Source organism: Orcinus orca, chromosome 12 (assembly GCF_937001465.1).
Source record: "Orcinus orca chromosome 12, mOrcOrc1.1, whole genome shotgun sequence".
Taxonomy (NCBI): domain Eukaryota; kingdom Metazoa; phylum Chordata; class Mammalia; order Artiodactyla; family Delphinidae; genus Orcinus; species Orcinus orca.
Window position 1 is genome coordinate 55,945,768 of NC_064570.1, and position 23,740 is coordinate 55,969,507.

The following is a 23,740-nucleotide window of genomic DNA, read 5'->3' on the forward strand; positions in this document are numbered from 1 at the left end:
AGATGACATGATACTATATATAGAAAACCCTAAAGTCTCTACCAAAAAGCTATTAGAATTAATAAATGAATTCAGTAAAATTGAACGATACAATATTAATATACAGAAATCTGTTGTCTTTGTACACACTAATAATGAACTATCAGAAAGAGAAATTAAGGAAGCAATCTCATTTATAATCACATCAAAAAGAATAAAATACATAAGAATAAACTTAACCAAGGAGATAAAAAAATGTATACTCTGAAAACTATAAAACTTTGATGAAGGAATTGGAAAATGATACAAAGAAAGGAAAGATATCCCATGCTCTTGGATTGGAAAGATTCATATTGTTAAAATGTCCATACTAAACAGAGCAATCTACAGATTTAATGCAATCCCTATCAAAGTAGGAACATTTTGATAGGGATTGCATTACCCTTGACATTTTTCACAGAACTAGAACAAATCATCCTAAAATTTATATGGAACCACAAAGACCCCCAAATTGCCACAGCAAGCTTGAGAAAAAGAACAAAGCTGGAGGTATCACACTCTCTGACTTCAGACTAAACTACAAAGCGACAGTAATCAAAACAGTATGGCAGTAGCACAAAAACAGACATATAGATCAATGGAACAGAATAGAGAGCCCGGAAATAAACCCATGCACTTATGGTCAATTAGTCTACAACAAAAGAAGAAAGAATATACAACAGAGAAAACATCGTCTCTTCAATAAGTGGTGCTGGGAAAACTGAGCAGCTACATGTAAAAGAATGAGATTAGAACATTTCCTCACACAGTATACAAAAATAAACTCAAAATTGATTAAAGACCTAAATGTAAGACCTGAAACCATAAAACTCATAGAAGAGAACACAGAGACACTTTGACATAAATCATAGCAATATTTTTTGGGATCTGTCTTTCCTAAGGCAAAAGAAATAAAGGCAAAATTTTAAAAAAAGAAGGGGGGACCTAAAAAACTTAAGAAGTTTTGCACAGCAAAGGAAACCATCAACAAAACAAAAAGACAACCTACTGAATGGGAGAAAATATTTACAAATGATATAACCAATAAGGGGTTAACAGTCAAAATATATAAACAGCTCATACAACTTAATATAAAAAAAAGGAACCCAATTAAAAATGGGCAGGAGGTCTCAACAGTCATTTTTCCAGAAAAGATACACAGATGGCCAACAGGCACATGAAAAGATACTCAACATTGTTAATCATAAGGGAAATGTGAATCAAAACCACAATGAGATATCAACTCACACCTGCCAGAATAGCTATCATCAAAAAGAACACAAATAACAAATGTTGGTGAGGATGTGGAGAAAATGAAACCCTCGTACACTGTTGGTGGTATTTTAAATTGGTGTAGGCACTATGGAAAACAGTATGGAGGTTCTTCAAAAAACTAAAAATAAAACTACCATATGATCCAGTAATTCCACTCCTGGGTATTTCACCAGAGAAAACAAAAATACTAATTTTAAAAGGCACAATCAGCCTAATGTTCATAGCAGCATTATTTACAACAGGCAAGATATGGAAGCAACCTAAATGTCTATCAATAGATGAATGAATAAAGAAGGTGTGATATATATATATATATATATATATGAATATTACTCAATCATAAAAAAAGAATAAAATTCTTCCATTTGTGACAACATGGATGAATCTAGAGAGTATTATGCTTAGTGAAGTAATTCAGACAGAGAAAGACAAATACTCTATGTTCTCAATTATATGTGGTATCTAAAAACATAAAACAGATAAATGTATATAATGAAACAGAAACAGACTCACAGGTATAGAGAACAAACTCATGATTACCAGTGTGGGGAGGGAAGGGGGGAGGAACAAGACTGGGATATGGGGTTAAGAGACACAAACTACCATGTTAAATAGATAAGCAACAAGGATATATTGTAGAGCACAAGGATATATAGACATTATTTAGTAATAACTCTAAATGGAATATAATCTATAAAAATGTTCAATCACTATGTTGTACACCTGAAACTTATATAATATTGTAAATCAACTATACTTAAATTTAAAAAGAAAGTTAAATCAGTATGAAACATGTTCAAACCCATGCTTACTCTGAAGGATGAAAGTTTCTAGCAGTCAACATTCATTAAGAGCAGACTTTATATCAGGCATTATGATAAATATTTTACAAACATACACAGAACGACATCAAGAAATGTTGAATCACACTTTCTGTCTTCAATGTATTTCCCACTATTATATTTTAATTCTGAATGTATCTCTGCAATTCAGAATTAAAATATAACATAATTGCTTACCTCCTTTATGTTCCATTGTCTCACAAGGTATTTTAATTTTTAGGCTAAATAACTTTCTTTACTGGGTCTAATGTCCTCTATTTTAGCAAGACCTTGGAGCAGGTCCAGTACTTTAACAAGACTTTGGAGCACCTCCAGCATCCTGAGAATTTTGCCTAAGGTCAGTTACACAGTCAGGAAGTGATGGATGCTGGATTCAGACACAGGAGACTTCGATCCAGGCTCCAGCTTTTAATCACTATGCTGTACTGCTTCCTGCTGGGTAAAAACACCACTCTTTACCCTCAACTTCTGGTAGTTTTCACAGCAGCTTTCCTTTTTCTGGATGGTAAACACTTTCAATTTCCTAAAACAGATTCTTAAGAGTTTTACATTCATATGAAGTATGACCATTACACTCTGAAATTTATTTTGTGTGAAGTTGGTAGATGCCATCCTGGTCACCTAAGTGATGCAAGTAGAAAAGAACATGCACACATGGACTTGAATGACTGACATGCCATGGAAAAATGAATAAGTAGGTCACAGCTCCTAAAAAAGGATTGCGTGGAAAGCATATGGTATAATGTATGAATTTTCCAAGAGGAGGAGCAGTGATCCATCTCTACTTCACATTGAGAGACAACCCTCACTTGTTTTCGACTTCCTTGAGCCATGAAGTAATGGGTATTTCTAATTTAATTAAAGGACTGGCTCCAGCATTTTGAGACATTTTCCTAGTGACAGTAACATCCTGAATTGTAATGTTACTAGTGTAGTCTCATCCAAGCATACAAATTAGCACCCTTGTCAATATTTCAAGTAAACTAAAAACTATACAAACATGTGACCAATGAAGATTTTGTCTGTGGAACGTCCTGTAATTTTTTTGCAGTTTTAGCACTCTGCAGTTCTTTAACTACAGAAGCTATGAAAGCTACTCTTGCATACCACTTTTACATCTGTTATATTCAATTCAGCTCAAACTTGTAGTGAGCATTTGGAAAAAGGAAGCTGCTGATAGTCTAGAATAAAGAATATGAGTTAGCTGGCTCATAAAAAGTGAAATCAAGTTGCAGGAAATAACATCATAGTTCCATTAGACAAAGATTGGTTACGCTCAGGCATGGAAATGTGCTTTCTTATTTTAAAAATAAATAAGCTTTTAACTTTACAAACTTTCTACTGTTTCCAACATATTTTTCGTTAGTGAATGGAAAATAGGTGTTGATTTTTCTTTCTACAAATGGACCCTTAAAATCACAGGGAGGACCATGGAGTTACACATTCAAATAACATTAATTTTAAAGTAGATGTATTATATACTGAGAGGAAAATTGGGAAATGGATACTTAAATGTTAGCAATTTAGGACCTAGAAGGAATGCATACTGATTGGGAAGGCAGATGCTTGAATAATATCGAGATATAAATAGACCAGATCAAACTGAGATAACAGGGAAGGCAGCTACGTGAATAATCACCATATAAAGAGTATAAATAACACCAACTATTTGAGGGCCAAAAGCATACACTTAATTATATTGATTTTTAAGAAACAGGTCAGCTAAAAGAAAAGGCAAAAGTGATTGAACGACCAAGCCCCTTCACTATCCAGACCAATGTTTTCTCCTCTGCAAAATGAAGGGGCTGGGTGAAATGATCTTGAAGATCAGAGATTCAGAAAACTTTCCTGATTCTAAGATTGCTTAAGAACTGCTCGGTAAATTGAGGAGCAACACTAATTCTGTCAGAAGTTAGGAGCTGGTTAAATGCCAGAGTCTCTTGCAAGTATGGCACAGCCTCCCTTTCATTTGCAAAAAAAAATATTGATTTGAGAAATCCTGCATCAAAATATTACTGAACCCAGTCGATGAAAATATAGATACAAATACATTTTGAGTTTGCAAAGAGCACTCAGGTGTTACGAGGCTAAATTAGAGGCATTAAAATAAACTTCCTTAAGTCTTAATCTAAAAACAGTAATAAAAAAAGATGGCTAGCGAATTGATATTTCAAAAAATCAGCAATCAGTTTAATAGTAATCATGTAATCCATGAAGCAACCTAAATATGTAATTTGATATCACATACAAAATAATTTACATTATTTATCTGGACTATAACGTCAAGAAAGTCCTTTCATTCTCCCTTACATATTTATTTTGCAGAGTTTCTTAACAAAAATCTTCTTTATGCTATTAACTAATATGTATGAGCCATGTTATTTTGTGTGTTTATTATTTTGTTTTAAATGAGGGGATTAAAAAATAATAAAGAAAGGAACTGTTTATTTATACCTTTTGTGGATAGGTTTCTTTTTTTTTTTTTTTTCCACAAATAAACCAACTTTAATAGATATTATTTTGTATTTATATAGCGCCTTCTTCAAGAACCTTAGATGCTTTACAGACATTATATCTAATTAATCCCCACAACAACCCTGTGAGGTAGGTATTACTCCCATTTTACAAGATAGGGAGACTGAAGCACAGAGAGGTTAAGTGACTTGCCCAAGGTCACACAGTTAAATTCACTGAAGAGCCAGGACCTGAGCACCTTAGCCTCCCAACTCCCAGGTAAATACCTCATGAGAGAATCTTTATTGAAAAGTAGCTTTAAAGAAAGTATCAAGAGTAGTAAGTTATGGGAGTGAGGTCTTTCTACTGCCGTCAAGGAAAGAAAAAACCCTACACGGATGGTTAGAGGCGACGAGACCCATATATTACATTCCTCACCTCTTCTCTTTGCCCAAAGTCTCAGGGCTCCTGTCTCAAGCCAACTTCTAAAGGTAAAGCCGCCAAGACAGAAGCCATGTGACTTAGAAGTGAGACTTAATTTAGAATATTTACTTTCAGTTATGATAATTTATAGAAATTTTTATTCCAATATACAAAATATGGGATAGCCATCCCAACATACATGTACACAGTTAGACAGCAATCAGCCACCATTTACAACTGAAACCCACCCCTCAGTTCCATCAGTCGGACCAGCACACAACCTCACAACGCATTCGATATGGGTCACTTTTCTTACTTACTATATCTGCATTTTTCCCCCGACCCTAACCCTACATGTTTTTAAAGTATACTGTATTTCTGAGAAGCTTCAAGACATTTTACGTAGATGCAGCTGCACTCAGAGTGTACACAGAAAACTGACAACCGTCACCCCATCGTCCCCTCCCGACAAGTCATCCTATTAAACAGGGTGTAGATGTGAACAGTGTGTGACTACCATGGAACTCAAAAACAACGCTAGAACTTGCTTTAATAGGAAATCTAACCTTGGCTTTTACTTCACTGTACGTTTTTTTAAATGCAAAATGTAAAAACAAACACAACGTAGTAACCCAAGGCTGTACCTTTATGCAAATGACTTCACCTCTCTTTCTCATACATGTTGTGGCCCAACGCAAGGAAAAACTGGTTCAGCTTCACGTTACTCGTCGTCTCCATACCGAAAGCTGCAGAAATTGCGCTTTAAATTCCAAGACAATTTGGCTAAAGCCCTCAAAATAAAAAATGCCTCCACCTCCGCGGCTATCACCTTGCCCACACTCTTGGTTGTGATTCTCTGTGCCGTGGTGGTGGATCAGGCGGGCCATATAATCTGTACCAGAACCATTCCAGCCAGGGCAAGGCTTTAGAAACTGTCTCTTAAAAAGCAATCTGTCAAAATATATCATCATTTTCTCCCAGTACATCTGTTTCAACAGCCCCATTAGCTAAAGTGACCCTGTTAAAGATCGATCCATGGAACGAACAGGTGAAGTCATTTCCTGAGCTAAAAGATACAGATAATAAATGTTAATAATAGCAGCAGACAAAACATTTTTTTGTTGCTTGTTTTTCAGATTCAACAGTATTAGTAAAATAAGTTTACAAAATTACAACGATTAAAAGAAAAAGATTCCTGCCTCGAGAAAACATGAATAAAGAACATCTAAGGCCTGATTGCTATTATCTTGAATACATATTCAATTATTTTCAGCAAGTTACATTCGGCCACTGTCAGACAACTTCTTGATGCATGGCAAAGTGTCAACTGCAATGGTTTACATACATCTTGCATCACACATATTACTTCTTCAAACTGCCAACAGAATGAAGTCTTAAACACAAAGTTAATTCCAATAACATCTGTAAAGGTGGAAGGGGAAAAAAAAAAAAAAAAAGACTTGCTTTCAAAGTACTTCTGGTCGACCTCATTAAAATGTAACCCTCACAGAGTCTGTTAGCTCTCCAGGAGCTGGGGCTGGGATGGATCACTTCTTTCCAGGATAAAGAACATTTGAAAGTAACGTAGCTGCTATGACATGAGTTTTCCAAACGTGGCCTCAACCTGAAGCAGAGCACTGACGAACTCTCAAGGCCGCACACCACTGCCGCACCAGGACTTCTTAGATCATTCCACAATGACAGGGAATTTGGGATAGTTTTTAATTTTACTGAAATTAAAACTGAATGACATAACTAACAACTAGGACAAATCTTTAGCCAGAGATATCAGTTCCTCCCGAAAAAGAATATGTACCTCCTCTCATTGCAATTTTTCTTAAGGTAACTTATGATTTAAAACAGAGTTTAAAATTCACCTTAAAAACAGAAACAAACAAAAGGATTAGTTAAACTGACAAAAACTGATAAAAATATGCTGAAATTTACTGACAGAATCATGGGCACTTCATACAATACTTAGACTCTACCAGTTTTAAGTAAAATAAATAAGGAAAAAAATTATAATTACAAAGCCAGTCTTTCCCCTTGGGGAAACAAAAAGCCACTTTTGACCAACTGTTCCCTAGATATACATATACTGTATATTATTATAAGCTTCTTCAGAGAAGCAAACGTATTTGTCTTCCTGACACTGGATTCTAGTATCTGTTAGTTTCTTTACATCAGGAAGGCAACTGCAAGTGTTGGGCCCAAAAGTATTTCTGGTTTACGCTTGAAAAGACCACCCAGTATTGCTTCTCGATGTGTTCAACCAGGCAAATGTATGCAGTGTGTTCAACATCATCTCCTGCAATTGTCAGTACAACCTCACAGATTCCTCTTCTTTCTACTGCACCCCCAAGGAGTTCAATCATTACTGGTGCAATTAATGAAGAGAAAATGCATGTCAATTACTGGAAGGCTGTTTTACAAGAGGAGCTGGTATCTCTGATTTCACTGCCTCGTTGTATGGAACTGTGCAGACAGCATGATACCTGAGCAAATCAATCAACTACCACGGTAGGAAGAGCGTGTTAATCCAGTCTTTGCTTTACTGTGTGCAAAGTGTGCTACTGCCCCCTGAGCTTCCTGCATTTCTCTTTTCTTGGAAAACTGGTGCTTGATCCTTTCCCAAATAACCAGAGAAGAAATGAGGCAGAAGGTCTCTCTTCATCGTGGTTCCCTCAGTCCCGGGACTAATAGAAAAGGATGTAGCCAGACTCAGAGTTCTTTGAGATATCTGACGTCAACCCGTAGAATTCTTCGATAGCTTGTGCATCTATTTTTTCTACAATGTCGTCATCAAACAACAACCAAAAATCATGACTCTTAACTATTGCAATATAATGGCCTCGATTGGGACCACTTCCACAGTGAACCACGACGGCCACGAGGTCGTACATTCTGTCAGGATTGGTTGCATCGCCTGAAGTGTTAAATAGACGAAGTTCTAAGGGAAAAACGACCCGGTAAGAAAGTTTTGTGTATCGATGAAGTTGATCCATGTATTTAAATCTTTTCAGATGCAGAGCTAGAATCATGGGCAGCTTTTTAACTTTCATCCGTTTATGTGCTTCCTGTTTGCTGCGGCACTCTTCACAGTAGTATTTGTATTCACTGCATAGAGTTTCTGTGTTGCTAAAACCCCTTAAGCAGTGAGTAATGGATGTGTTTTGTTCCACGTCAACAGAAAGGTCTAAAAAATCTTCATCTTTGCTGCTTATAGTTTCACAAGTAAGACATCTGGTTTCATTAGTTAATGTTCCCTGAAAAATCTCATGAACCCACGTTGGGTCTGGTGTGCTGTTGTTATTTTCACTGTCAATATTACCGTTGGGCAAACGACCATTTTGCTTTTCCTGCTTTCTCTCTTCTTGTAAGATATCGGCAATCGTGTTTAGTAGGTAATTTAAGAATTCATGGGCATCTTGCTGCATGTAGTTGTCAAAAAGCTCATTTTCTTTCCGTAATCTTGTTATGAACTTCTTAGGAGGTATGACTCCAACCTTTTTCTTCTGGGTAGCGATGCTGTGGAAGAGGTCTGCTAAGCACGTAAGAAGACTCTCCTTCTTCCTAGGTTGACTCTTGTACGCGAGAACTTTTTCCCGAAATGGACGACAAAAATAAAGTGCTTGAAGAACTGAATTGCAGTAGCAAGTATTCCCAAAATTGACTAATCCAAAATAGTGCTCATTGACTGGAAACTGTTCTGGACCAATCTCTTTCTCTAATGCCGAGGCATTGGCGCCCATGGTACAGATGGAGGCGAATTTGGAGACTGTCATTAGGATTTCCATCCGCCCAGCGCCATCTTCCACCCAATCACAGCGGCGGCGGCGGCGGCGGCGGGCGGGGGAGGAGGGCAGCCGGGCCGCCCGCTCGCACCGCAGCCAGCGGGCGGACCCCGAGCTGCCGCGGACCCACGCACCGACCCTGCTCAGCCGCAGCTGCCGTCGTCGCCGCCGGCGCTCCGGCACTCCCTGCCGCGGGCCCCAGCCCCCGCCTGCCGGCTGCCCGCCCGCCCCCGGCTCCTCCCCGGCGCAGGGCGCAGCCGCTGCCTCGCGGCCCGCGCCTGCCCGCGAAGCCGCCCGCCGCACACCCCGCCCAGCGCGCTGGGGCTGTGGATAGGTTTCTTAAATCCTTAAAAATATTTTGTTTCCCTTTTTAACATCTGTAGTATTAATCAGATATAAAGTTTTTTGAGATTATTAAAAATTTTAGGATTCATGTTACCATTAATAAAACCTCATCATCTCTGTTGTGAAGCCTACCTCTCCACAAACTCCCTCAGATAGATTTCAAGCCTCTCGTTTGCAATACTTTTTTCATTCCTCTTTTCTAGTACTTCCAACTGCATCATGTGGCATAACCTTCTATTACCGTACATGGTTCCTCATGTATGGAACTTACTCATCTTTGACCCACTGGACTTAACTCAGTGCTAGGCATACAGTGTGTGTTTAATAAATGTTTGAAGAATAAACCACTAATGTGGGGAGAGAATATGAGAGTATTGCATTAACACAAAATAAATTGAATGAAATTAAAATCATATTTTTATACCAATATAATATAAAAGAAATATTACAGAAATTGACCAAATAGCCATTATTTATTTTCCTTTTCCCAGGCAACTACGAGAATCATGTGGATCAGACTGTTTCCCTTCCTTGTTGATTCTCCTCACACAATCCAGAAGACCTCACTTATTTGCTAAAGCCCTATATAAATTACAGTCTCGTGAATTATTTTTATAATTAGGACAGTCTGTAAAATAGAAGACTATATCTCTAAGGCTAATTGGAATTTATATAAAAATTATAACTTCAGAACTAGTTTCAGTATTCAATAATGGACATTATTTCCTGAGAAATTTAAAAACTGAAAAAATTCAAAGCAGATATGGAAAGAAAATACTGCAAACAATTGTATATCAGGGAAATTGTAAATACATAAATACAGTATTAAAGTTATTAAGTTTCTTTTTCCAAAAATCTAACTGGAGAAAGCAGTGTGGAATTTTAATTGGAGATAATGTGACTAAGCCAGTAGAGATCTAATATAGAAACAATGTACACATATGTGAGTATGCATGCAAAACTGATATACACCCACAAAGACTCATACAAAAGCAGGATCTGAAGAAAATTTAACTAGCTAGTTAATCCAGAGACAAAGTAGGGGAGAAAATGTAGTGGCCTGATACTGTCAAACAAAGCAATATGTAACTGACAAAAATGTTTACACTGACTCTATGTAGATACAGCCTAAACAAGTGTGCCTTAAGGTCAAATGAAACGACCCAGTTGTAGATTACGAGGTTTTTTGTGTGTTCGGAATGGAGAGTGGGTCAAAACATACACACACACACACACGCACACGCACACAGACACACGCGAAACATATTTTCATTGAAAATTGGTACTGCTCCTAAACATACCCTGGAAATGAACTATGGATCTATAATCAAGCAAAGCTTTAAAAAAAAATGTGTCTAAGGTTCATAAGTTAGTGAGACTAGCCTGTAAACTCAAGCATTTGCTATAGTGGAATGCCTAGCTCTTAGCTGAGTGTCTGTCACACAGTAGGTGCTCAATAAATATGTCCTGCATTAATATAATTTTATTGACCTGCAGGATCAAGGAATAATCTTTGAGCAGATAATTCTGCAGGGCAAATTGTATCAGCAGAAAGGCAAATAGCACAGATCTTGAAGAGTTAGACAAATTATACCAGAAATTATATGTGTTCAAAGATGTTCATAGTAGGATCATTTTTAATAAGGAAATAAACTAGAAACAATCTAAATGTACATCATCTACAGAGTGGTTCTACATAGCGTTGGAAACCACCAATGGAATACTGTGCAATCATTAATATCCTTGGGTAGACGTACATTTATTGACATGGAAAAATATTCAGGATATATTGCTAAAGAAATAGTAAGTAAAAATTTGGCATGTTTTTAAGAGGCAGTATTATGTAATGGTTCAAAATAAGGTCTCTGGAGTCAGCCTGCTTGGGTTCACAGCCCAGTTCAGCCCATTGGAAAAAAACTGCTATGTTATATTGGTATTACCAAGTACTAACTTCATAGGATTGTTGTGAAAATTAAATGAGAGAATAAACTAAAATTCTTACAACAACAGAGATATCTCAATAAAACTTAGCTATATCATTTTAGTTATGTCTAAATATTTACCTACAGATACATACATATAAAAAATACATAGAAATATGTCTGAAAGGATATATACCAAAATATTAATGGAGAATATCTATGAATAATAGGAATATAGATAATGACTATTTTCTGGACTTCCTGAAATAAAAAGAATTTTTATATCTCTGAGATACCTTTGTATCAGACAGAAACAATTTTTGAGGATGGGGTAATTTAGGATGGAAGATTATACGATTTTAGATTCTTAGGACTGGAAAGAACCCAAGCTAAAGGGAGAACATTTTCAATCACAGGAAATTATCCAAATATAGATTCAGCAGACTTAGTCCATCACTATAGAAATGAACCATTTTATCTCTATAGAACAATGACCTTGAAAGTTGAGCTAGAAAATGTCCTGCTTTTAGAAAAGCGATTCCAATCAGGCAGGGACAATGTTGCATCCCCTACATCTCCCAGAACAGCACTTTCCAATATGTGTTTGAGTAGTAAGTAACTCGGTTGAAATTTTCTCCCAAGCCTCAAAAGTACTAAGCAATTCAAAATCAAAATTGTTGCTTTTTAAATTAGAGGACAACTGTAAGCTAAATGGAAAAAAAATAAATTAAAGATATTTAAAAATCAATGCAAAACAAATACAGGAAAAGTAACTTAAAAGTCATATCTTAAAATGTCTTCTACTTGTAGCCAAGTTGATAATGGGAAAGGTTACATACTTCTCCTGAGATTGGCCATCACGATGTAGTGAAGAGGGTTTGTAAGGAATCAGAAGAATGGGCAAAGGTTGTCTCTCATGCAAGGTGAGCTCATTATCTGCCACTGAATCCACGGTCTTCTTTAACTAATCATTTTAGGAGAAGGATAATGACAGTAATATTCACTTTATCAAATTTTACCCCATGGCTCTTGGCTCCTTAGCCCCCGATGACCAAGGACATATGGAACTGATGCTGATTATATACTGAAGGACCTTTGCCAAGAATGTCTTGAGCTTATCCTGACATTATTGGTTACTTTAAGCTGGCGCTTTCCTGCAGGCTCTAGAATGCTTAAATTACTACACAAATTGCTATAAATGTTAATTGATTCCAAGAAAGACAAATACCTCTCTAGCTGGGCAGCACCCATGTAAGAACAAGAAATAGCAAATTCTCTTTCTATTTCTGGTAAGTTAAAGGATGACAGGTTTCAGCAACGTTTTCAAACATTCTCATTTGCATAAAGCCACAGATCAGAAGAGTGGCGTTCAGTACTTTACAAGTCAAAAATCAACTCTCATTCACTGTTCTGTTTATCATAACAGATGTTCTGATCAGCATTCCCAGGTCACCATGTACAGTGTACATGTTTATATAATTACAAGAGAAAAGAGGTTAAAACGTTGTGCCTCATCCAATGCTGTCAGAATGAACCAGTACAACAATTCACACAGGGGAACAGCAAGAGAGTAAATTCAAGCACTATAAATATACATAAGCCACAACCTAAACTGTTTCCCAGCCCAACATCCAAAAATGGATTCCTCGCAATAGACGTAAAAGAATCAATATATATCCCTAACTGCCTGGTGTAACCTAGTTGAAGGCAGCCTAGAGGCAGAGATGGAATTTCTACTACACTTTGTAGGATCCTGTGAATATGTATTTAGCTTTTGTCAGAGGATAACAAATATCCCATAATCCTAATCTGAGTAGAAGCGCCATTTGTTTTTCTTCTCACATACCTGTTGTCATACAGAAAATGTGACATGAAGTACACTTCAGAGGAAAGAGAGAGAAGGTTATTTATGGACAGATTCACAAAATGAAGATACTAAGAAAATGGTACAAAGATAGTCTTCCTCTAAAGCAGGGACAGATTTTCTTGGGCTGTTTACACTACCTGCATCTAAATGCACCTTAGTTTTCTCTAGTGTCTGTTGTTTAAATTTTATTATTTATGTGCTGTTAAATATATGATGCCTAATCTTACTATATCATGCTTATGTGCAGTGACAGGAAAAATTAAAAAGCATCAAAGTTACGGTAACTTCCAAGCAAGGTAGTGGTTCAGAGCCTGAGATTCTAGTTCTGGCTCAGCCATTAACTAACTCTAAACCTTAAGCAAGTCAATTAAATGTTCTTGGCCTCAGTTTACCTGGTTGTGAACTGAGGACCTTGAAGGACCTGAGTGATGTCAAGGCTGATGCTGTTCATCTACTTAATTCCAGTGCCCAGCACAGTGCTTAGCACAACGGAGATATTCAGTGACTCTTTGTGGCAATGAATGAGTGAATCATGTAATGAATCAGTGAATAAAAGTACCCGTAAGATCCTTGCCAACCTAAATTATCCATGACAACATGTCATTAATTTGCATGACAAACAAAACTTTCAAAATTAAATCCTGGTTCTAAGGTGAATGTGCATTTTCTGAATGGGTAATGGTATCGAGAAAGTACTATTACAGCATCACAACCTAAATCCCCTGTGTCAGTCCAGTCTGAGTCATGTACCTGTCTGGAGGAAGCAAAATTAATATAATGACTTAGCTGAGTCATCCAGTGAGAGCCCAGTAATACAGGTAAAGTTAGAGACCTCATCCATGATCAAATCTCCACTGGTGGTGACTTAATTAACCATTGACCTTATACTGGACAGCAGAAATCATATAACTGTGGATTTCTGTCAGCCTGCTGCCTTTCATGCCACATGCACTAGAAAATTATTATCTTATCCAAGAATAGGAAGTGAGCTGTACTTTCTAGAAAGAGGTTATGTATTTGAAATAATCCAATCGTTATATTTCTACCCTATGAAATTATTATGCTAAGGAGCTACTGTACAAAATCATTTTCCATGGCTTTTGTTCAAGCTTGGAAGAAAAGGTTAGGAAGAAATAACTCTGATTTCAGCTTATAGCAAGGTAATCATGGAAGGTATCTAGTCATCTTGTACTTAGAGGACACCTAAATATCTGCATAAAAAGTGAAAAACTGAGTTAAAAGATTTTTTAATCTTTTACTCAACTTTTAAGCAATTTAAAGAACACTATATAAGCTTTGTTTTTTTGCTTTTAGAATCTTCCCCAATATGGATAGCTATTGGAATGAAAATGAAAGAAAGAGAGAAGGAATGGAGTCACAGAGGGAGAGAGAGAGGGAGGAAAGGGAAGGGAAAATAATACAAAACCTAATGACTCCACAGCCCTTGATAATGGGTACAGTGTTTTCATAAGCAAGCATAGATGCACTATGGGTGAAGAAAGTATTAATACTGTGCCATTTTTCAGATGAAAAATTAGTTTCGCTCAGAGAAATTAAGTGACTTGTTCAATATCACACAGCAGAAAGGTGATACAGTGAGGACTCAAACCCAGGTCTTCTGTATGCAAACATCAGACCTTTCCATTGCATTTCAGCCACAACATATGCATTTTGTTTAGAGAGAATGCAAGATAGGAATTCATTCAAAAACGTAAATGGTGACGCTTTATGTCTCATAGAATGGTATACAGCCAAAAGGGAAAGGTATAAATCAATGGGATTATTTCATCCAATAATTATATAAGATTCCAAAAATCAATAACAACGGTGAACACTTCCCCTTTCACTACATGTATTGTTCTTTTTATTTCTTCAAATTTGTAGGCCTACTTTAAATATCAAGGTCAAGCCACCCACTGTTTTGAGGACATAGTATGCTTAATTATACCCAGAAAAGGAAGCTATTCAATATTATTTTTTAAATGTTACACATTACCATAAGGAAACTACAATATCATATCTTGAGAAGTAAAGAGCAGGAAAAAAATGTTCATCATCAAATAGGTCATTACATATTTAAATAAATTATTCGCTTTTTAAACTATCATTATGTGGATAATTAAGCAATCTTCTTGCCTTCTAACAGCCCTTCAAATAGCATAGTTTATCATCCTTGGGTCTGAAACTTCCCTTTTGCCACTGACTAAAATGAATAAAATGAGTGCTACAAAATTTGGAAAATGTCTATTCTTCTTAAAGGCAATGTTTACTTGTGCTAAACCTTAACAAAACTTAAAACTGTGCCATATATCACTTAATTATACATTGTCTTGCGTTGTTTTTTATTTCTGCCATAATTTTATGTATATTAAACTAGGCTCCCAAGAAACTTCATGGCTCTAGAAAAGCAAGTGGAAGATGTCTGAAAAATTTTAATTGATTTATTGTCAGTTACCAATAACATCCATTGGATACTACTGCATTATGCACCTGGTGTTATATTACAATTACACATTACATATTACATTAAGCTTTCACTTTAAAACATTTATATTTTAATTTTATGAACAGAGAGATTCTAAGGCAAGTTTTCAAATGGTAGCTATTAACCTTTTAATGAGAAGCAAGGGCTTCAATCTGGTTTTTAATTTTCTTGGGATAATTTTTAACTAACCTTTTCTACTAACAAAGATACATCCTTAAAAGGATTTCAATTCCAATTTTAGTATGTTGCTATTATAAATTTTCAGAACACTTAGTTATAGACAAATTTTTATACTTTACATAAGCATTATAGAAGTAATTATTATACCTTATGTTTATATTTTATATGACATTGTATCCCCTCACAACTAAAATCCACTCTGAATAGAAACTACAATTGTAAAATTTTTAAAAATGCACGCACACAGTTCTTTTTTCTTATTCTTGGCAATTATAAAAGTAACTATGAACAAGATTGTTGGTCAGATGTGTGAAATTCCTGGTTGTTAAAGCCCCAGCTCATAGCCTCTGCTTTAATGAAATATGTCATACAATGCACAGTTCTCTAATATCATTTAACCTATAAATTGTTCTTCTGACCCTTTCATCACTCAAATAGAGAATACAAAGAATAGAATTCATTATAAATTCATGGAGCTTCTAAAACATGAAGAGATACTGGTTATAATTCATTCATGAGTTATTTTCAGTTTATGAAGGAAGGTCTTGCCAAAAGAGAGTAAAAGCAAAGCACATTAAATTATAAAATTATATTCAGATTTTGCTGAGCATGGTCTTTAAGTTTCTCTACAAATAATTCCAGCCTCATTCTCATTCCACCTCCAAAATTAAACAACTCTTCTTTCCCATCATGTGAACTTCAGTACCCCAACCAAAAATTCTGCTTTCCAAAATTGTGACTATGCTGTTTCTCTCCCACAGTGATCTACAAGAACCTGTCTTATCCACAAGCTCATGCTTCTAACCTCTTTTCTCAGACCTGTAACAAAATATCCACTTGCTTCTAAGGTAGCGATGATTAAGCCAGTTAAATCAACTACTCTATCTACTTTGGCTTGATGTGAACACATTGGAATTTGTGAAATTTTGCTCTATTCAATTGACAATGACGAGGTATATGCTGATTATTTGCACTCTTAGGTCTATTTCACATCCATTATTTTTCAGTTAAATGATAAGGTCTTTGAGATTGGGGATTGTGTTATTGATTTGACTTGTGTTAGCCCAAAGGAAGTTAATAGATTGAAATAATGCTTTAGACACCTATTATGTAAATGAATACAATAGGAGAAGGTATTCAATAAGAAGTAGGTTGAGCATTTTGTATAGGAATAAAAAAGATGGCAATCTTATTCTGGAAGATAATTTTCTTTGAGTAGGGATTCAACCAATGTGGTGTGAATCACTTAACAATTCAAATAAGTGATAAATTCACATTACTGTTGAACATTCACCTCGGGAGACATATGAAAGCAGGATTGTTCTTTCTGTACTTTCCGTACTGACTGTTTATACAGGTAACTGGTTTTCCATTTTCTTCTACAGTTACATAACATCAACAAGGAAGAGTACAGGAACAGTGGCATTCAGAGTTGCTTTGTTCCAATCCTGTCACTCAGACACAAAAACTTTCGCAAATCATCTAACTAATGGGCTCAAAATCTTCATGGAAAATGTTAAAATGTAGAGAGATACACTACTGTATTATCTCTAAGTTACCCTCCATCTCTTAAAAAAAAAAAAAAACTATCATTCATTGATTCTCCCCCTCTGAGAATCAGTATAATTCAAATTTTTTCAATGAGAGAAAGAATGAAATAATTTCTGTTTATGAGGTATTAACTGGTATCTTAAGCCATTGTTAGAAAAACTGTTAAGACAAATTCTTATTCTATTCAGTTTTCTCTAAAATCCTATAAGCTGTATATATACAACAAAAGTGAGGAATTTAACAACTTCAAAATTTTGTCATAGAGTATCTAAAAAAGGTGAACTCACCCATAAAAAAATAAAAATATGATGATCACTTTCCACAGGACAGAGAAAACCAGCTGACCAATGAGGGTATAATGGCTTCTGGTTTCAGAGCAAAGAAGTACAATTAGTTTTCTTTAGCAGGGAGGAAATAATTTTACATTAATGTTGACTACTGAATTCCTTGTGTTAGGTATATTTGTCTCTGTTTAGTAAAACACATTGACAAGGTACTTTTTCTTTTCTTTTCTTTTTCCTTTGAAGGAGAGAGACCTTGAAGCAAGATAATAATAGCCAACATTTAACGAAAGCTTTCTATTATCCCATACTTTTCTGAGTGCTTTACGTTTATCAGTTCATTACAATCTTGCAAAAACCACAGAAGAAATTAAACCAGGGCACAGAAATGTTAAGACTATTTCCCAGGGTCACATAGCTAATGCAAAGCGGAGGAGAACCAGCACCAGGGAGGTCTCAGTCCGGAGCTCATACCCTTAAGCACCGAACTATGTCACCACCAGGACGAGCCAAGACAAAGGAAAGACAAACTGTTCTTTTTAAGAAGTAATAAATCAGGCTTCCCTGGTGGCGCAGTGGTTCCGAGTCTGCCTGCCGATGCAGGGGACGCAGGTTCGTGCCCTGGTACGGGAAGATCCCACATGCCGCGGAGCGGCTGGGTCCGTGAGCCGTGGCGCTGAGCCTGCGCGTCCGGAGCCTGTGCTCCGCGGCGGGAGAGGCCACAGCAGTGAGAGGCCCGCGTAAAAAGAAGTAATAAATCAAGGTTGGAGACGAGGATAAGGGAACTAGGAAGAAGAGTTGTAAAAAGGGGGCTTGGAACAATTAGGAAGCCAAGTACAAGCCAAGTTGATATGATACAAACAGGAGAGAATAGGTGAAAATGCAGGAGGACAGAAAGAGAACATTGTCCGAATAACTTTTAAAAATAGGGAGTTGTAATATTCAATTCAAATTTACTACATGTGATCTACCCATACAACCACTCAGTGAGTTTTGTCATACTTCCTTTGTGTGGATGGTATTTGGGGGTAATCAAGGAAGAGAGACTTTGTCTCACATTTATAGGAATGCAGTAACAGCTGCAAGACCTGACAAAGATGGGAGAATTCAGAGGAAGCAACTATAGCCAGAGGTGACTGTGTAAAATGCCATCCCCACCCCTGCCAAAGAATCCTCAAGTTATTGGAAAGGACCAAGCGGCCCTGACGACATCTTTGTTATACTTAAATACTATCTCTTTAATAAATCTTATACTAAAGATACAGAAAATCTTTGCTATGATGTGGATCTAAGGGTGATGCCAGTGGAACAGCAGACAGGGCAGGTATGGGAACGGTGCAGAAAACTAAACTCGCTCTGAGACTAGTGGGTAACTTATAATGTTTCTGACTCTTCTATCAAAACAGATACTATTGCCTCAGAATTGTTTTAAAACTGAGAATGTTCTAAATTAATTCATTCAACAAACAAGTATTCAGGATCTACTTAGTGCCAGGGAATAGAGCACTGTACAAAACAGACAAAAAAATCCCTGTACTCATAAGCTTAGCATTCCAATAGGCTTACATTCTAATTCAGTATTCACTACCAACCATCTTGAGTGATAGTGATCTAACCATTGTCCTTTTTACATACACTAAAATCAGCACAAAAGTTCAGATAGGGATTTTCTCAAAATTACATAAAGACATTTTAAAAACGAGTCCTCCACTTTAGTTATTCTATTTCAGAAACCACCTGCATTTTTCTTAAAGGAAAGTCCTCCTGGGATCTAGAAGAGCCTTAATCATTGTTCCCATCTCCCCTTGCAGTTAAAATATTGCTTCTATTTAAGGATTTTTTTGATTACTTTTATGGGAAGATGGCAGAAGGTGAATGGGGTGATATTAATTATCTCTTATTTTAACCTAGAATATCGTCAAGCCCATTTCCCAGAGACACCGAATTCTAAATCCCACTCACTCACTCACTCCTTAAAAACATGCTTTTGCTCTTCAACTGTATCCCTTGATCCTCCTCAATTCTTCCTGTCATTTTTTAAGTGTAAAGGACAATACCAACCATACAGAGTTGTGGTAAACACACAGAGTAACATAAATCAGATGTCTAGCAATCCACAACCTAGTTTAGAAAAATAAAACCTGGTACTGCTTATAACAAATTAAGCCTCTCAGATAAAAAGGTGAATTTCTAGGAGATGGTTGTTGGTAGAAATGAAATAATGAAAAAGATATCTGAATATCTCTCTGTGACACAATTATTTGTTCTTTCATTTATTTTGCCTGAGAGTGAACAGAAAAGACACAGACAGAAAGGAAAAAAAAAAAATCAGTTTAAAAGCAATTCCATCTGGGCCAATTGACTGCTGATCTGAGAATTTTTTTGTGACATGACGACCAAAAGGCCTTGTAGGAATATGAATGTCTGAAATCAGTTTAAAGTTGGAAATTGTTTGCTATGTGAATCACCATGCAAGGACTCCAAGAGATTCACAGACCTCTGGTGAAAGAACAGTAGTGTTCTGCACAATGTTTTTGTATTCATGGACTTGGAGCTCAAGCGTGGGGAAGAAAAGTTGTGAATCACAGTTAGGCTGACCCCAGGGCAGAGGTAAAGAATGGAATGCAAAACACAGCAGAAAAAAATTGGTAGACAGAAAATCAGAAGCAGAGATAACCAAAAGAATATAAGGCCCACAAAAATTGGCTCCCTAACAGGCCAATCTTATTCAAATTCAACAAGTTAGAGATTCCAGATGACTTCTGGTACATGTATATATGTATGAAAATACACATGCACATACACATATAAATATCTACATACATACGTACATACATGTGTATGTGTATTCCTGTTCTTACATTCAGGAAATCCCTGTTCTTACATTCAGAAAAGTCGTAAAGCCATGCTAGTTTGGTTTATCTGTAACCAAATAGACTCTGGCAACATCTGGATCAGGAGTCAGCAAACTATGTTGTCCCTTAGGCCAAATCTGCTCTGCCACCTGTTTTTGTAAATAAAGTTTTACTGGAATACAACACCACCTTTTGGCTTATGTATTGTCTAAGGCTGCTTCTACGCTACAAAGCAAAGTGGAATTGTTACAACGGAGTTTATGGTTTTCAAATTCCCAATTTCAAATTCTGAAGTCTGGATCTTTATAGAAAAAGTCCCCCAAACATACCATTACCCTCCAAACCTCCTGCCTATTAGAGAACATTCATTTAATGAGTGCCTATCATTATTATTTTTCCCTATATTTAAAGGCTATTTTTAGAGCAGTTTTAGGTTCATAGCAAAATTGAAAGGTACAGGTATTTCCACATACCCACTGTCCCCCCACATGCATACCCCCCACCCCGTTATCAACATCCCTCACCAGAGTGGTATATTTTTTTACTATTAATGAGCCTACATTGACACATCACAGTATTTCAGAATCCATGGTTTACACTGGAATTAACTTTTGGTGTTGTACATCGTATGGGTTCGGACAAATTTATAATGACGTGGACCCATCATTGTAGCATCATACAGAATATTTTTGCTGCCCTAAACATCCTCTACATTCCACTTATTTATCCCCCCTACCCCACCGCTCCCCACAACCCCTGGCAACCAGTAATCTTTTTACAGTCATAGTTTTGCCCTTTCCAGAATGTCATATAGTTGGAATGATACAGTATGTCGCCTTTTCAGACTGGCTCCCACCATTTGGTAATAGACATTTAAGCTTCCTCCATGTCTTTTCATGGCTTGATAGCTCTTTATTGTTTTTAGCCCTGAATAATATTTTATTATCCAGATGTACCACAGTTTATCTATTCCCCTACTAAAGGACATCTTCACTGCTTCCAAGTTTCGACAATTATGAATAAAGCTGCTATAAGTATTTGTGTGCAGGCTTTTGTATAGATATAAGTTCTCAATTTATTTGGGTAAATACCAAGGAATGTGATTGCTGGATCATGTGATAAGACTATGTACAGTTTTGTAAGAAACCGCTAAACTGTCTTCCAAAATGGTTGTTGCATTTTGCATTCCTACCAGCAATGAATGAGAGTTCCTGTTGCTCCACATCCTCATCAGCATTTGGTGTTGTCAGTGTTCTGAATTTTGGCCATTCTAATAGGTGTGTTATGGTACTGTACTGTTGTTTTAATTTGCATTTCCCTAATGACAAATTATGTGTAAGGTTTTTTTCCTTGCTGTCTGTACATTTTCTTCGGTGAGGTGTCCATTAAGGTCTTGGGCCCCTTTTAAAATCTGGTTGTTTTCTCACTGTTAAGTTTTAAGAGTTCTTTGTATATTTTGGATAACAGTTCTCTATAAGATATGTCTTTTGCAAATATTTTCTTTTTGTCTGTGGCTTATCTTCTCATTCTCTTGACCTTCCTTCCTTTTTTCCCTTTTGTTTCCATGTTTTTGACTCCCTGTCATGTTCTCTAAAGTAACTATTTCAAACTTCTCAGGATTTTGAAAAGTCTATGGATATTCAACTTTAAGTTTCTCTGTATCTTCACCTTCCTCTTTCTTTTACCTATGTTCCTCAAGTTTAACCACCCAATTTTGCCCTGACTTAGCTTCCAGAATTCATTACCTTGCCCAAATCCACTCTCATATGCTTACTTGTCTACTAATATTTTCTATTCTCCCTTTAAAACAACATAAAAATATTACTGCCATTCTGTAACTCACCACCTTATTTATCTTTACCCATATTTTTAAACTACAAATATTTCTTTAAACATAACCCATATGCCACTGCCTGTACTTTCTTACCACCCACTTATACTGTAAATTCCTTCAGTCTGGCTTTGCCTTGTTACTCCATTGAATTTTACTCAGAAGCCACCAAGGACTAACTGATAATCAGTTTTCTGTTTTCCTCCTCCTTAAGATCTCTTTGGTAATAGATTTTGTTATATCTTTATTGAAGCTCTTTTCTCACTTGGTTTCTGAGATTATCTAAAAATTTTACCAGTACCCAAGTAAAATACATGGCTAACTTTATCTCAAACATATGCTATACTTCCCAGCCTCAGGCCAATTTTTATGGTTCTGCTTTTTTTTTTTTTTTGGAAATAAACAATGCTTTTATTGCAGCACAAGCTCTGACTACTTCAACTTGTGATACAACAAATCAGTCAAATACACAATACCAGTATATAAGATCCAGTAGGACAAACATCTTTCTTATTCTCTATTGTATCCCTAGTATCAGCTACACATTAAATAATAACAATTGAAAAAATGTATTTAATATCTGAAAGAAAATTCAGAGATCTTCTACTCCAACACCCTTCGACTTTCCCACGCTGATGAAATAAATTACTGGTAAAGCTGGAATATCAAAGCTCATTCCAGTGCTTATTTCCACGTTATCCTGCTTCTTCTATTATATTACTAAATTGTCATGCAATTGTTTTCTTTTCAAGGTATCTTTAATAAAGTAATGACTTACTAAATTAAGAAAATCACCTATTGTGATTATCAGAAATTGTGAGCTAGTTAATGTATTATCCAACACCCAATGCTTCATAATTTTACTCTCACATATACCTTTTTCTCTCCTGAGATTTGGTTCGTGTAATGGAAGTATATCCAAATATAGATACATTTATCTTTGAGGCGGCGTATTCATTTTAGAGAAATACTTATAGAACATTCTATCTGTAAATTCTGTAATGTTTTCCAATAGCATGAGAAAAAGGTCTCCCAAATGTGATATTACACCTATAGTAACATATGAAGCTGTCATCTATTCAAAAACTACCTTGCTCATTCTGAAGTAAAAAATGAAAAAGTCAACTTTAATATTACTTGGAGTCATCTATTGGCATCATAATCTGTAACACCTAATTTTATGAGATCATAGTGCCTCAAGTATGAGCTCCCACTCATCCCAGTAAAATTTGTTGACTGCTTTTCATATTCAAGGCATTATTCTAGGATAGAAATGAGCTTTGTAGCTTGAAGAAGTTTATGATGTTATAAGAAGGGAGTAATAACATTAAACAACTGGACCTTACTTTGCATATCTAAAAATGGTGATAAAAATTCCTGTCCTGCCCAGTTTATGGTATACTTGGAAGAGTCAGATGAGCAGTGAAAGCACTCTGTAAAACTACACAAATCCTAATTATTATTGTTACACTGAGTACATGAGAGCAAATTATCAAAGACCAAAATGTGTTAAGCAGTGAGGCCTGGAGCATATGAGAGGGAAAAATCAACAAGGAACAGAGTATTAGGAAGTTTTTATAAAGGAAGCAGCTTCCATTTCCATCTCACCTCTGGCAG

At 36.2% G+C, this 23,740-nt stretch overlaps 2 protein-coding genes across 5 annotated transcripts in view; both read right to left on the reverse strand.

Annotated features, from left to right (window-relative positions):
* The window catches only part of GRIK2 (glutamate ionotropic receptor kainate type subunit 2), a 661,376-nt gene that overhangs the window by 416,078 nt on the left and 221,558 nt on the right, over positions 1-23,740 (reverse strand). The gene's annotated exons all lie outside the window — the stretch shown is intronic.
* On the reverse strand, positions 5,052-9,015 carry LOC117199382 (ubiquitin carboxyl-terminal hydrolase 12-like). Its single transcript, XM_033418759.2, has one exon. It carries the CDS (start codon positions 8,807-8,809, stop codon positions 7,709-7,711), a length of 1,101 nt encoding a protein of 366 aa, XP_033274650.2. The 5' UTR covers positions 8,810-9,015; the 3' UTR covers positions 5,052-7,708.